This window comes from Phyllopteryx taeniolatus, chromosome 7 (genome assembly GCF_024500385.1).
Source record: "Phyllopteryx taeniolatus isolate TA_2022b chromosome 7, UOR_Ptae_1.2, whole genome shotgun sequence".
Taxonomy (NCBI): domain Eukaryota; kingdom Metazoa; phylum Chordata; class Actinopteri; order Syngnathiformes; family Syngnathidae; genus Phyllopteryx; species Phyllopteryx taeniolatus.
Window position 1 is genome coordinate 22,613,323 of NC_084508.1, and position 14,072 is coordinate 22,627,394.

Here is a 14,072-nt window from a genome sequence, read left to right on the forward strand (position 1 = left end):
CCCTTCTCGAGCAGCAGGGGGGATAGAAAATGGGAAGGAATGGATGGAGAGATGTAATCACAACCATCAATAATCACACTGTCTGCACTGCAGCATGTACTGGCATCTCTGGGGTTCCAGTGACTATAATGAGGCTGGACCTCAATCTTTTTGTCTTTTGTGGAGGTCCGTGGACACCTTCTGGAACCTTGCAAAAATGATAAATTATAGCTTATTCTGTGTTAATTCACTGCATCCATACTGTTTCGTCAGCCCCCTTCAAAAATAAGCATAGTCCTAAACTTGAACAGAGAATGCTTTGCACATAATACGGTACATTTAATTAAAATCACTCTGAATTTGGATATGCGTGTCATTCTAAAATTTGTATACAACTCCACTTGCTTTTTAAGGTGTGTGGATGTGTGTTATACTTATGCATTACAATCTGACTATTAACATTGTTTCCTCATTTTTCGAACAGCTTTTAAAAATGGTAAAAGCTGGCACTTGGTTGAGTTAGTACTACAACAAGGCAGGTTAGGGTTTAAGCCTAGTTTGTGATATTTAGGTTAAAGATGACAGGGGGTACAATTTGTCTGTCTTACGAGAGATCAGATACAACTACGCCGCATGCGTTGCAGACACAGTAATAGTTAAATTAAATGTCTTCTCTAAGGAATACAGTGCATGCTGTCTAGGCTACTTTAATGAAAACGTCTTGTTAGGGTGAGGGTCTGTATGTACACAAATCTATTCATAAAATAATCATTGTACAGTTGGGGTAACATTAACCCTTTCATTTCCCATGAAGCGCTATACTTTGTCTTACCAAGACATTTCTTAACAGTGCTATGCATCCAACTTTATCTGTGAATAGTTTAAAACCACCGGGGTTCAATACCCGGCTCCTCCTGTGTGGAGTTTGCATGTTCTCCCCGTACCTGCTTGGGTTTTCTCCGGGAACTCCGGTTTCCTCCCACATCCCAAAAACATGCATGGTAGGTTAATTGACAACTCTATATTGCCCGTAGGTGTGAATGTGAGCGAGGGTGGTTGGCTGGCAACCAGTTCAGGGTGTACCCCGCCTCCTGCCCGATGATAGCTGGGATAGGCTCCAGCACGCCCGCGACCCTAGTGAGGAGAAGCGGCTCAGAAAATGGATGGATGGATGGATAGTTTAAAACCATTTTCTGTGTCCCAGTGGATGAATCAAGCTCCAAAATGGCATGCTTGAATGAGCTTGGTGTGGAAGCACTTCTTTGGGATGAATTAAAAAAGATATCGTGAGCCAGGCGCTCTCTCAGTGACCTTGCCAGTCAATAGCAAAAGGGGGATTGAGCAGGAGTCATTCTGCGCAAACATTCGCTATGTTAACCACTATAGCTACTACCAATTTACAAAAAAAGCCTGTCTCTCTTTGTTTCTCCCATCTCTCTCCAATTATTGACCTTAATTTAAGCGCCATCACTCTGAACTGTAATTTCTGCTCTGTGAAGATATTAAGCAGTATGCATTAGTCAATAGTCTCAATTTACATATTCTGTTCATATTTTTGCATCTTAATTCCAAAGACTTTCTCCAAAATTGCTGCTTTTCGTCTGTCTTTAATGGGGGGGATGTGAGAGGAAGACATGTTCCTTTTCAATCACCAGCCTCCTACACACTCTCAGAAAATGACATGACTTCAGCACAAATGCAACGGAAATTTAATGTGACAGCATCTTCTATTTGATACCATCTAGCTTTCAGGTATCCATCTGGCTTTGAGTTTACACAGGTTGAAGTTCCATTTCCTGGCTGCAAGTATGCATGTCCAACACAACAACTTTGGCATTTGAAGGCGTAAGAGAGGATGACAGTGTCGGAACAGCAAGGCGTGGCATGGATAATTCACAATGACACCAACAGTGAAATCTGAGAAGTTACATCTATAAATTCAAAACAAACCTGAAGAAGATGATCTTGTGTTTCCATTCCTGGCACGACTCTTACCGTTTTGGAAGGAAATAAAAATTGAAAAATAGTGAAATGGTTTGAAATAGATTTAATTAACCTCAAACTGTAGCAAAGTAATCTCTCAGTGAATTCAATTCAAGCTTGAGGGTTTGCCATAGGGCACGGTTTGCAGAAAGCCTGTCCTCGCTGCATATAACGTCCCTATTGAATAGAAATGCACATCAACAGGCTACAGATGTAATAAAGTTATTTTCATACTTGACAGCCTGCACAGAGAGCATTTAAGAAAGGCTCTTGATTCTCACAACTATCCCCTGACTAATTATTTTGAGTTTTGGAAATAAATGACTGTTGCTGTAAATGTTGCATGAAAGACAAGTAGGTGTATGTGTGAAGAATGTTAATTGATGAACATTACTGAGAGTTTCTCGTCGTACAGGGGGGCTCATTACTCCTGGAGTGGAACAACTGCATTCAAAGACTCTGTACCATGTGTTACACAGGAACACACGCACGCACACGCACACGCACACACACGCGCGCGCAGTCACAATGTAACAGAGTACCACTACTCATGCACCCTTTATCATGTTATCCAACTGCTCAGTCACAAACCAAAAAGCCAGATAACGAAATGAAAACTCCCAAACACAGACTACAAATATCAATCCCTCTATCAGTTCAAAGGAGAAAAATAACCACATTGAAGTAAAATATAATTTTTAAGAATTAAGTAATACAGTCCTACTTCATATAATTAATAATTAAATATTCAATATTACATCAATAAATACGTAGGGCCATTAACCAGTCATTTTTTTAACAACTAGCTAATGACTACTGTATGGCAGCTCTCTAAAGAGAAAGACTGACTGCTCTGTGTCACAATTGTGTGCATATTTTAAGAGTTACTCATAAAGATCTGATGTAGAATTACAACAATATTCTTTCAATATTACATTTTAAATAAAATTAAAGGAATAAATTATCCTATTTTTAATTCTCATTCTTCTCAATATTACGACTTGTAATTACAACTTTATCTCTTTATTCTTCCAATATTTTTTCCAGTGTGACCTTGGTAAGTCTACTTCATGTATGTAACATCATGTACATATTAGCACTGTCTTTTTAGGTGGCGTGATGGTGGAGAACCACACAAAACTCCCCCTTGCATTCACCAATTTAGTCAATTGTGGGGGAGCAAGGAATGGAAGTAGGGAGATGGTGGGAGTATTGCCCAGTCAGTTTAGGTTTAAGGATTTAGGTCAGGCTTTAACTCACTTGTTGACATGAAAATGGTCAGCTACAAAGCCTGAAATTGACTCTACATTGAAGCCCACCTTGTGATGAGTGACACTTGTGAGACTGACAGTGAACTGGGAGGATTTTTCTTGCTGTCCTGCCCTATATAGCATGTGTGTGCGTCTGTGCGTGCGTGTATGCATGTGTGCATGTTTGTGCTACTGTACTGTATGCATACAGAGTCGACATCTTGTCTTGCTTTCCGTGCCTGGATTCCTATATATACAGTGTATGCGGGTGTGTGTGTGTGTGTGTGTGCGCGCGCTTGCATGTATGTAATTGTGCCTCAGCCTGCTTAACAAGTCCTTTGAGCGTACATGGGAATGTTTCAAATTCAAGGGTGCATATAGTGTATACGTATTACAGGCTGTGTGGGTGTGTCTCAGTGTTTTTGTGCACCAGGGATAAGAGTGTACAAGAAAATCAGTGTGTGTTTATGCCTTCTGTCAGAGTGAGACACCATCACCCTCTCTCCTACTTGATGGAACAGTGCTTCACTTCAGAAGCCGCAAACACTTTGGTAGCAGCTGGAAAGGTCAGACTCAACAGACTGCAGCCCTTCTCTTTTTGAACCACACGCACCATCAAATACCAGTTTTAATCACAGTAGGGCAACTCCATTTTACTACCCATCCATCCATTTTCTATTGCGCTTGTCCTCATTAGGGTCACGGATAAGCTGGAGCCTATCCCAATTTTGCGTGAGGGGCGGGGTGCACCCTGTATTGGTTGCCAATCAATAATGGGGGTTTAAAGCCACTTAATCATTTAAAATGTGACTGTAATTCGAGGCAACAAATGTCATGTTAAATTGTTATTTAAATAAAATAAAGACATTTCTTCAAAAATTGTCAATGAAACTGTTCTAGACAGCAATGAAAATGCACCTCCAGGAGCCAAGGTTTGAGTTTGCGGTCCAGGATTATGTCAAAGCCCAGGACCTCAAAGCAGACACTGTCGCTCCCTGGTGGCTGGCCAGGCCTGCACATGCGGTACGCATGCAGCACATGGGGCTCCGCCACTATCAATGTCTTCACAACCAGCTCCTGGCAGGACATACAAAAAGAAGAATCAGACAGTCACAAATTAAGATGGTAGAAGAAAAAAAATACCACAAATGATATGACAACAAAACATCTCTACAACAAGCAGTTGTACAATAATGAAGACAAATTGTCCACTTTTTTAAGCTTAAAGCCACAGACATCAGAAAATAACCTGCAAAAATGTGTGAATGTGAAAGTAGGTTTTGCTGTTTATACACACACACACACACACACACACACACACACACACACAAAATTGCTCCTAAAACAAAGCTTTCTCTGTCTGGTCAAGTCCCATGCAGTGTTGCATAGATGCAACACATGCAGTGTTGCAGTGTCCCATAGATTGCCCAGACTACACTGACTGTAGGGTGCAAGAGCGTGGATGCAATGTTCTGGCCTTGGACTGATAGGCAACAAGCCCACCGTCTGTCCCTCACACAGGTCCATGCAACTGCCCAATCCACAGGCTGCCCGGTACAGACACCTGCTCCCGCTACCGCCCTTTGTTCTTGAAGAGTGTGTGTGTGTGTGTGTGTGTGTGTGCGCGCGTGTGCGCATGTATGCATGCATGTGTCAGCCCCTGAACAACAGCATCCTATCCTGAGCCCATGTTTATTTGAGTGTGCAGAGTTATTTTATATGCTCCTCACTAGCATAATTTGTCGAAGCGGAATCAAATTCATCATTACAATACTTGACATACAAAGACTTGTGATGGACTTGAAAGAGGTGCAAGGTATTCGTAAAGACATACTACCAGTACTATAATACTGTCTGGCTTTCTAGGTGCATTCCTAGGTTAAAGAGTCCAAACATCCTGGGACCCAGTCTGTATGCATCAAAGTGTAAGCAGAAAGATGAAACGCGAAGGATGGTGGGCTGAGAGCAATAGCAAAGTGCAGCTTCAGAAAAAATAGATGGGGAAAAAAATGATGAGAGAGCAAGAGAGGTAGAGGACATCTGGCTGAGTCAGTGGGTGACACTTTGGTGTCTCACTAAAAGGATGGAAAGATACGGCATAGAGGTCCAGATGACAAAAAACTAATTTGTATATTATCTCTTTGCTTACCACTACATTACATAAAAAACTAACTTGCTTTGGTATAAATCATTTCCAACTATGTAACAGTATAACAAACATGGTCAAAAGAAGTAGCTGAAAGAGTAATAAAGGAAGGATAGTGATGCTACAAGTAAAAACAAAAATGGAAAGCAAAAAAAAAAGCAAAGTATATGTCGTGATCTGTGCCCTGCAGTTCCCCTTTTGGAGCTTGGGTGGCGCTTTCCGCCACGCCCTCCCCTCTCTCTCTCTCTCTCTCACTCTCTCTCTCTCTCGCTCTCTCCCCAGCAATTAGCACCCTCTCGCCTGCGCACCTGTTCCCAGTCAGCACTCATCACTGCCTGCGCACCTGTTCCCAATCAGCATGCTTTACTGCCTGTATTTAAGCCTGCCTGACCGAGGGATCCGGCGCCAGAGTATTCACACTTGTTTGTGGTACACAGGCCAACTCTCGTGTGTAAGTTATTACCCTACGATCCGCACTTGTACTCACCCACTTGTGTTCTCTTCTGCTTCCCGTGCCTCCGACTTCGCTGCCCGCTCCAACCACGCCATAAAGCTTTTCCACCTCCTCACGTTCCCGCTTCGGGACCACTATCACGCCTTGGATACACAAACTCTGAGCCACTTCTTAATAAGCCATTCTTATCTACTCCCTCCGCCTCAATCTGATTTTGGGTCCAGTGCAATTAAGATACGATTACGTATCATGACAGAATACTCTGGCCAACATGGACCCAGCCACACCGGAAGCGTTGAGGGAAGCGCTCGCCCACCAGGGCGCTTCATAGGCAGACAGGACAAAGCCCACCGCGAGATCATAGACTCATGAAATACCCTCACACAACAAGTATCTCTCCTGTCCTCCCAAATATACTCCAGCAACCCTCTCGTGAGTATTCCTCCCGAGCCCGCAGCCTCTGACCAACCCCTCCTCCCATACAAAGAGCCTCAAGTTCCTCATCCCAAACCTTACTCTGGGGACCTAGGTTCATGTAGTCAATTTTTATTAAACTGTTCACAAGTATTCGATCTGCAACTGCTGAGTTATCCCACGCACAAATCGCTTGTATTATTAATCTTCTGCGCAGAAGAGCTCGATCACCCCGTTAAGGGTAGGAAAGACACTTGTCGCCTCCTAGCCCTCACTCAGGGTTCGAGTTCCGTGGCTTCATACTCAATAGATTTTAGGATGCTTGTGAGTGAATGTGGATGGGATGACGCCTCTTTAAAAGGGATTTTTTTCAAAGGATTATCTGAGCAGCTCAAAGACGAGGACACTTGAGGAATTAATTTCGTTAGCCATTAAATTGGACAATCGTCTTAGAGAAAGAGCTAGAGAGCGAGGGATTAGAATGCGCAGTGTAGCAACATCCGCTGGCACAGCACCTCCAGCCACTCCGCCGCACACTGAACCCCCTGCTGCCACCTCTTCACCCCCCACTGGACTGGAAAAGCCAATACAACTGGGAAAGACCCGTTAAGACGCCCTAGAACGTCAGTGCCACTACAATCAACGATTATGTATTCATTTTGGACAGCCAGGTCACTTCATAGCCACTTGCTCCATAAAACCAAAAGACCGGGCTCACCACGACCAGAGAACGCTGTGGTGAGCCAAACCAACACCTCTCCCAGCTCTCCCTCCTGTATGACCGTTCCCTCGTGTATTCTTAGTCCCGATCGCAATACCCCTGTCACAGCCCTCATTGACTCCAAAATGACGATTTTAGTCATGAGGGCTTGGCGTGTCAGCTCCAGCTTCCCCTCAAACCCCTCCCGTTCCCTGAAAAGGTTACTGCCCTGGACGGGTGACTCATCTCCCTTGTCACCCACCAAACTGCATCGTTCACCCTGCTCATTTCCGGTAATCACCGTGAAACACTCCAGCTGTTTGTTATTCCCTCCACGGAGACTCCACTAGTCCTCGGTATCCCCTGGCTCAAGAACACAACCTTGTCATCGATTGGACTCACCTGTCTATCATTGGTTGGAGTCCATTCTGCCACTCTCACTTTCTTCTCTCGGGCGTCCCGACCTCCAGCAAACCTCAGCCACCAGTCACTCCTATCGATCTCTCCCGTGTCCCTGAAGAATATCACGACCTCTCCCCAGTGTTCAGTAAGGATCTTGCCATCGCTCTTCCGCCCCACCACCCCTATGATTGCACCATTGACCTCCTGCCTGGTGCCCCTCTCCTCTCTAGCCGATTATTTAACCTTTCCCGTCCTGAAAAAAAGCTATGGAGAATTATATGTGCGACTCCGTTGGCTCCGGACTCATCCGGCCCTCTTCTTCCCCACTGGGGGCTGGATTCTTTTTTTGTCGAAAATAAAGATACCACTCTTCGCCCGTGCATTGACTTGCGTGGTCGCAACGACATAACAGTTAAGAACAAAGCCCCGCTCCCCCTCATTCGAACCCCTCTGCCATGCACAAATATTCACCAAGTTGGATCTGCGCAAACTTTATTATCTCATCCACATTAGAGAGGGGGACGAATGGAAAACTGCCTTCAACACCCCTCTCGGACACTTTGAATAGCTGGTCATGCCTTTTGGATTAACCAACGCCCCCGCAGTCATTCAAACCTTCATCAACGACGTCCTCCGTGATATGCTTAACCGGTTCGTCTTTGTCTATTTAGACGACCTTCCTCATCTTCTCCCGCTCCCTCAAAGAACATCGCCAACATGTCCGCCAAGTCCTCCAGCGCCTACTTGGAAACCGTCTCTTTGTGAAACCTGAAAAATGCGAATTCCACCTCTCATCTGTACACTTCCTGGGATACATCATTGCCAAAGGACAACTACAACCGGACCCGGCTAAAATCCAAGCAGTTGTTAACTAGCCCATTCCCTCCACCCGCAAAGAACTGCAACATTTCCTGGGCTTTGCCAACTTCTACCGCAGATTCATCCGGGATTACAGTAAAGTGGCCGTTCCCCTCACCAGTCTCACCTCCACCAGATTTCCATTTCAATGGACCCCGGTAGGATCTCAAGCTTTCGAACGCCTGAAGGAGCTTTTCACCAGTGCCCCCATCCTGAGACACCCTGACCCCTCCCTCCAGTTCGTTGGGGAGGTTGACGCCTCTGACACGGGAGCTGGGGCCGTCCTCTCCCAGCGGGATCCTGAAACCCCAAAACTACATCCCTGCGCCTTCTTCTCCCGTCGCCTGTCACCATCCGAACGCAATTAAAATGTAGGAAATCTTGAGCTAATAGCCATCGTCTGGGCTCTGGAAGAATGGAGGCATTGGCTGGAGGGAACTGTTTCTCCATTTATTTTATGGACTGACCACAAGAACCTCGCCTATCTCCGTTCCACCAAGCGGCTTAACCCCCGGCAAGCTCGTTGGGCCCTATTCCTCAGTCGATTCAACTTTAGCTTCTCCTTCCGCCCTGGTTCTCGTAACGCCAAGCCGCACACCCTCTCTCGCATTTATTCACCCCCCTCCAACTCAGTGGAACCAGACCCCATCCTTCCCTCCTCCTGCTTTGTTGGGGCTGCCACGTCGAACAAGTTGTTAAGAAGGCTCAGAGAACCCAACCCGATCCTAAGACTTGACCACCAGACCGTCTCTTCGTGCCCAATTCTGCCAACTCAGAAGTACTTCAGTGGGCCCATAACTTCGAACTAACCTGTCATAACCCGAACCATTCAATTCATTCAACAACACTTCTGGTGACCCAGTCTGGCTAAAGACATCCGAGAGTTTGTCCTAGCCTGCTCCGTCTGTGCCCGAGGTAAGCCTTTGCACCAACCCCCAGCTGGTCTGCTGCGCACCTTAACTGAGCCGCCCTTGGTCCCACATTTCCCTGGACTTCATTACCAGCCTAACCCCCTCTGAAGGTACCACCATCATCCTTACCATCATAGACCGTTTCTCCAAGTGTGTCCATTATGTACCCCTTCCCAAGTTTCCTTCTGCTTTTGAGACCACTAAGCTCCTAATCCTTCATGTATTCAGACTTCACGGCATCCCTATTGACATTGTCTCGGACCAGGGTCGTCAGTTTTCCTCCCAGGTCTGGAAGGAGTTCTACAAGGCGGTGGGCACAGCAGCCAGTTTGTCTTCCGGCTACTACCCCCAATCCAACCGCCAGACGGAGTGGGCGAATCAAAACCTGGAGTCCGCTCTTTGCTGTGTTGCTGTACGCAATCCCACAACTCCCTCACCAGCTCCGCCACAGGTACCTCTCCCTTCATGGCATGTTACAGTTTCCAACCTCCTTTGTTTAAGGAACAGGAGCATACGGTGGCGGTTCTCGCGGTGAGGGAGCACCTTCGACATGTCCAATCTGTGTGGAAGGACGTCAGGGCTGCTCAAAGTCGTTCTGCCGAGAAAAATAAGCGGCGGCTGGCGGCTCTTCATCGCTCTCCCACGGCAGAATACAAGGTGGGTCAGATGGTTTGGTGCTCTTCCCGTGACCTCCCTCTCCAAACTGAATCTCATAAGCTCACTCCACGCTTCGTTGGTCCCTTTCCTATCACTAAAATAATCAATGCCACCTCAGTACAGTTAAAACTTCCCCTAGCGCTCAAGATCCATCCGGCATTTCATGTTTCTCTGCTTAAGCCTGTCTCCACCAGTATCCTGCGCACATGCTCCGAATCAGCACTCTTCACTACCTGTATTTAAGCCTGCCGGGCCCAGGGATCCCTCCTCACGTTCCCGTCTGCACCTTCTTTGTTCCTACGGACCACTATCACGCCTTGTATACACGAACTCTGAGCCACTTCTTAATAAACCACTCTTATCTACTCCCTCCACCTCAGTCTGCTTTTGGGTCCAGTCAAATTAAGATACGATTATGTATCGTGACAGTATAGGTGTTTAGATGAGCGGAGGGAGTCCTAGACTGAGCGAGCGCACCTCCAGGAAGGATGTTTTGACCGGGTTCTTCCATCAGTTAAACAAAATTCTGACACTGTCTGAAAAACTATCAAAACACATCTTGTCAAACCTTTGCTGGTCAACCTTCTGTGTTGCAGGCAGCATGTGTACAGTATTTTTGACTGTGTGCTTCCAGATGTAAGTACATAAGCATGTTTTGCATTTCGGTGCATCTGCTGTAAATGAGAGGTTGTGTGTATATCGGCTAACCACATACAGAGACGTCACCCCAGAACTTGACCACGTCGTAGCCATTGGTGTGCAGGAACTGTGTGAACCAGCTGATGGATCTTTTGCTGCCTTTGTTCACCGTCTCATCCCGCTCAAAGTTCTCATTGTGTTTGTTGACTGAGTAGTTGGTAAGATGCATGTAGAGCTGGCTCTGAGGAGATGAAGGTGGGAAATAAGAATGGCATATTTTAGTAAAAATGTACAGTACAAATGTACAATAATGGAGGGGAAAAGATTATTCTGGCCACATGTAAAAATCTTCACCAGATGGTATTTTTTCCCCATCAATTCCATTTTAACCAGTTTGATGCTTAACACATTGAAGGAAAGCTCATTATCACAAATACAGTATGGATGCTATATTTGCACTGAATGGGGAAACTGCTTTTATTAGTTATTTGTGAATGATGATTAATTATTCCAGGAGGCAGCATACCCTATTAAAAAAACATATTTGGGATGGGCATGATAGATCCATTCATCAATTTGACTATCATCAAGAAACGTGTGGATTATGTTATTTTATGTTAACAAGCTTATGTTCTGTAGTCACTACATGTCAAAGCAGTAACATTTCACTACTCAGCAGAGGGCACAGACAATACAGGCCCAACTAGTTTGAGGCCTAAAGGGGATGCAGAAGATAGTTCTGTTCTTTATTGGGTCCAACTACAAGTTAATACGAAATAAGTATGGTGTCTAACAATTTTGAACTATTGTTTACAATATTATATACCAACAACATAAACTGCAGTAAATGGTGATGATTCTACAATCAGGCGAAGTAAGGATGTCAATAAATTGTTTTCCTTATAAACTGATCAAGGAAAATTGTTCTAAAGCTCCTCCCTATACAAAACAATATCTGTTATAATATATGATATAATCTTGTCTTTCAGATCCTCCCATCAGGAGTCGCCACAGTGAATCATCTTTCCAAGTTGATTGACTAACCTAATTTTCACGCTCCGTTTCACCGGATGCCCTTCGTGATGCAACTCTCTCAATTATACAGCACTGGCGATATCCAGTGGCTGGGTGTGGGGTGACTGTCTGGGAACTTACCCACCTACTAGCTGTACGAAACACAGCGATGTGTATCACTACACTACCGGTGCCCGATCATTGTGACATATAATATGGGGGAAAAAGGCCCTGGCAATGACCAAAATGTGAAAAAAAATCAAAGACCCTAGTTCTAGACGTCCTGTGTATGAGAAGTGAGTTAAGTGTGAATTAATGCCATTGACTGTGCCGTACACACAACTGAATCAAATAAGAGTGATAAGAGCAATAGTTATATAGTTCCTATATAACATGGCTGGGATGAATCCCTGAGTGGTTGCCTATTAGTGGCACCCCTCTCTTTATAATGCATCCATGTCCTTAGCTACATGGTAATAACATGGTGACCGCAAGCCACTCTACCTCTTCATGGCTGTCTGGCAGCCACTCTCTATGGAATTAAACATCCATCTCCATGGCATGCCTGATTCTATCATGTGTCACAGACTTGGTAAGACAATACGCACTGTATTGATATGCATTGTGCTTGATAGAGGTATGTGGGCGTGTTTGCGTATGCGCACAGCACAATGGACTTAGCGGGTACAGAAACTCAAGGCGGTTGGGAATAAGGTGATATTACAATTAATGTTTGGGGATACACTGGACCTGCACATCCTACGAGTGTAAGTTGGTGTGTGTACGTGTGTCATAAATATAGTCTGTTCCTCATACTACCAGTGTATTGTTGCAGTGAATTTTACAGTGAGTTACACATTCCTTCAGCTTTAGAAAATCTAGTTGTGGTCAATGTGCTCCCGCATATACTGAATATTATAGTCAAATTCTGCCTCACCTGTATTGTACAGTATACATTTTATCCACAGCTCATCAAGCTGGCCCTCTGGACAGGTAATGCAGTTTTTATGATTGACAATGGAACCTCTTTGAAAGTCGTATGCACTAAAGGTTGTACAAATTCGAATTCACCTAAAAATATCTGGAATACTAGAGACTTCAGCATCTTTCAGCTTTATGAAATTTATACTTTGTGAGCATGTCAAGCAGGGATGGCCAAGTCCATTAGTGGCCAGCTGCTTGTTTTTATTTGGCCCACAGCATATTCTAGAGATAACATTAAAACCAGTCACTCATCATTATTTATTAAGGAGAATGAAAGCCAACTATAGAACATTAATCATACATCACATTTATCACAATATTGTCCGTCCACAAGTGTATTTTGCATTTTCTTTGCATTTTTGTGATGCCACCGCAGAAAAGAAGAGGAAAGAGATGAAAATGGTGAAGACCTTAGGACAAAAAGTACTAAAGTGGTACATGCATCTTTGTCTTGGATGGTCAGTGCAAATATTGCTTTTAAAACAAAATTAGAATATTAACTGGTTAGGTTTACACTTGATTGACAGTTAAGAATGTAACATTTTTACTTGGGATATTTACAGTTAATACAGGTTTAATGATGGCAACAGTTTACCATTAAAACAAAGTTAAATCAGAATGTATCATAATTTAAATTTTGTTTTGAAATTAAACCAAATTGGACGTCCACCAGTGCAGCGGAATGAACTTTATTCGACTTTCGAGGTTCCCCTGTGTGTCTTTTCAATGTGTATGTTTGTGTGTGGGCAAATGACTCACCAGGTTGGCCTCGCTGGGTGCATGGTACTTCTCTGTGCCCATGCGTACCAGGCCGTCATTGTAGAGGAAAATGCGAAGCGGGTCACAGGACGTGACAAGGATGTAGATGCGCAGATCAAACTTGTAGCCCTCCATCAGGAAAGGTTTTTCCAAGTACTCCTGAACAATGAAGTGCTCCTGGGCTGGCAGCTTCTCACAGTTACGGATAAGTGAGATCCTGGATAGACAGAAGCCTTTATTAATCCTCTGGGGGGAAATTGGAGTGCTGTCAGCAGCATAATAAAATATGGCACAGTAAAGACAAAAAGATAATTAGAAAAATGATAGATGATGGCATAGAAGCGACCATGAACACCGACTGATGACATTGGCACTGTCTTATATGTGTTGGATAAAAATGGACCGAAACTGTATACACATTTTACAGCTTTCTGCACAATATTTCATCGAAAATTGCTCATGGTAATGGTTACGGGCATATACCTCAGATGCAACATTTAGCTATGTCAGTCAGTATTTTTAGTTTAGCCCCTAGATTAGTGTTACCCTTCTAATGTTATTCATGCCAATTAATAATATCAGGTCCAAGGGAGCAAAAGAGGTACTCATATATTTTCTTAGTGTGCATGACTTTGTGTATTTACATGACAATTGCCAGGCCTTTAGGTGTAAAAAGATTGGAAGTGTGGTGCCCTGATGGAATTCATATGACCTTCCACTGCTGTAGAACCTTCCATGAAAACTTGTTTAAATAAGTGCCCTCGGCATGATTTATGGCAAGTTTAAGAGCGATAACTTATTTGGCACAGCAGAGCATTCAGCCTTCCAAAATGGCTGCTACTTTGTTGATTACCTGGCCCTTTAAATTAATGTCAATGTACAAAAAACACACAGGTAATGCTGGTTTTGCTTGACCATCTGG

General features: G+C 44.3%; 1 protein-coding gene across 11 annotated transcripts in view; it reads right to left on the bottom strand.

Moving 5' to 3' along the window:
* The window catches only part of ttll7 (tubulin tyrosine ligase-like family, member 7), a 116,970-nt gene that overhangs the window by 70,293 nt on the left and 32,605 nt on the right, over positions 1 to 14,072 (bottom strand). For all 11 annotated transcript variants that reach the window (XR_009789334.1, XM_061779103.1, XM_061779100.1 and 8 more), the window contains 3 exons: positions 13,151 to 13,367; positions 10,470 to 10,634; positions 4,131 to 4,289 (listed from right to left, as the gene is read on the bottom strand). Coding sequence is in view for 10 of the 11 variants with exons in the window: in XM_061779103.1 (XP_061635087.1) it covers positions 4,131 to 4,289; positions 10,470 to 10,634; positions 13,151 to 13,367 (541 nt within the window). In the remaining variant the exon portion in view is untranslated. The remainder of the gene's footprint in view (positions 1 to 4,130; positions 4,290 to 10,469; positions 10,635 to 13,150; positions 13,368 to 14,072) is intronic.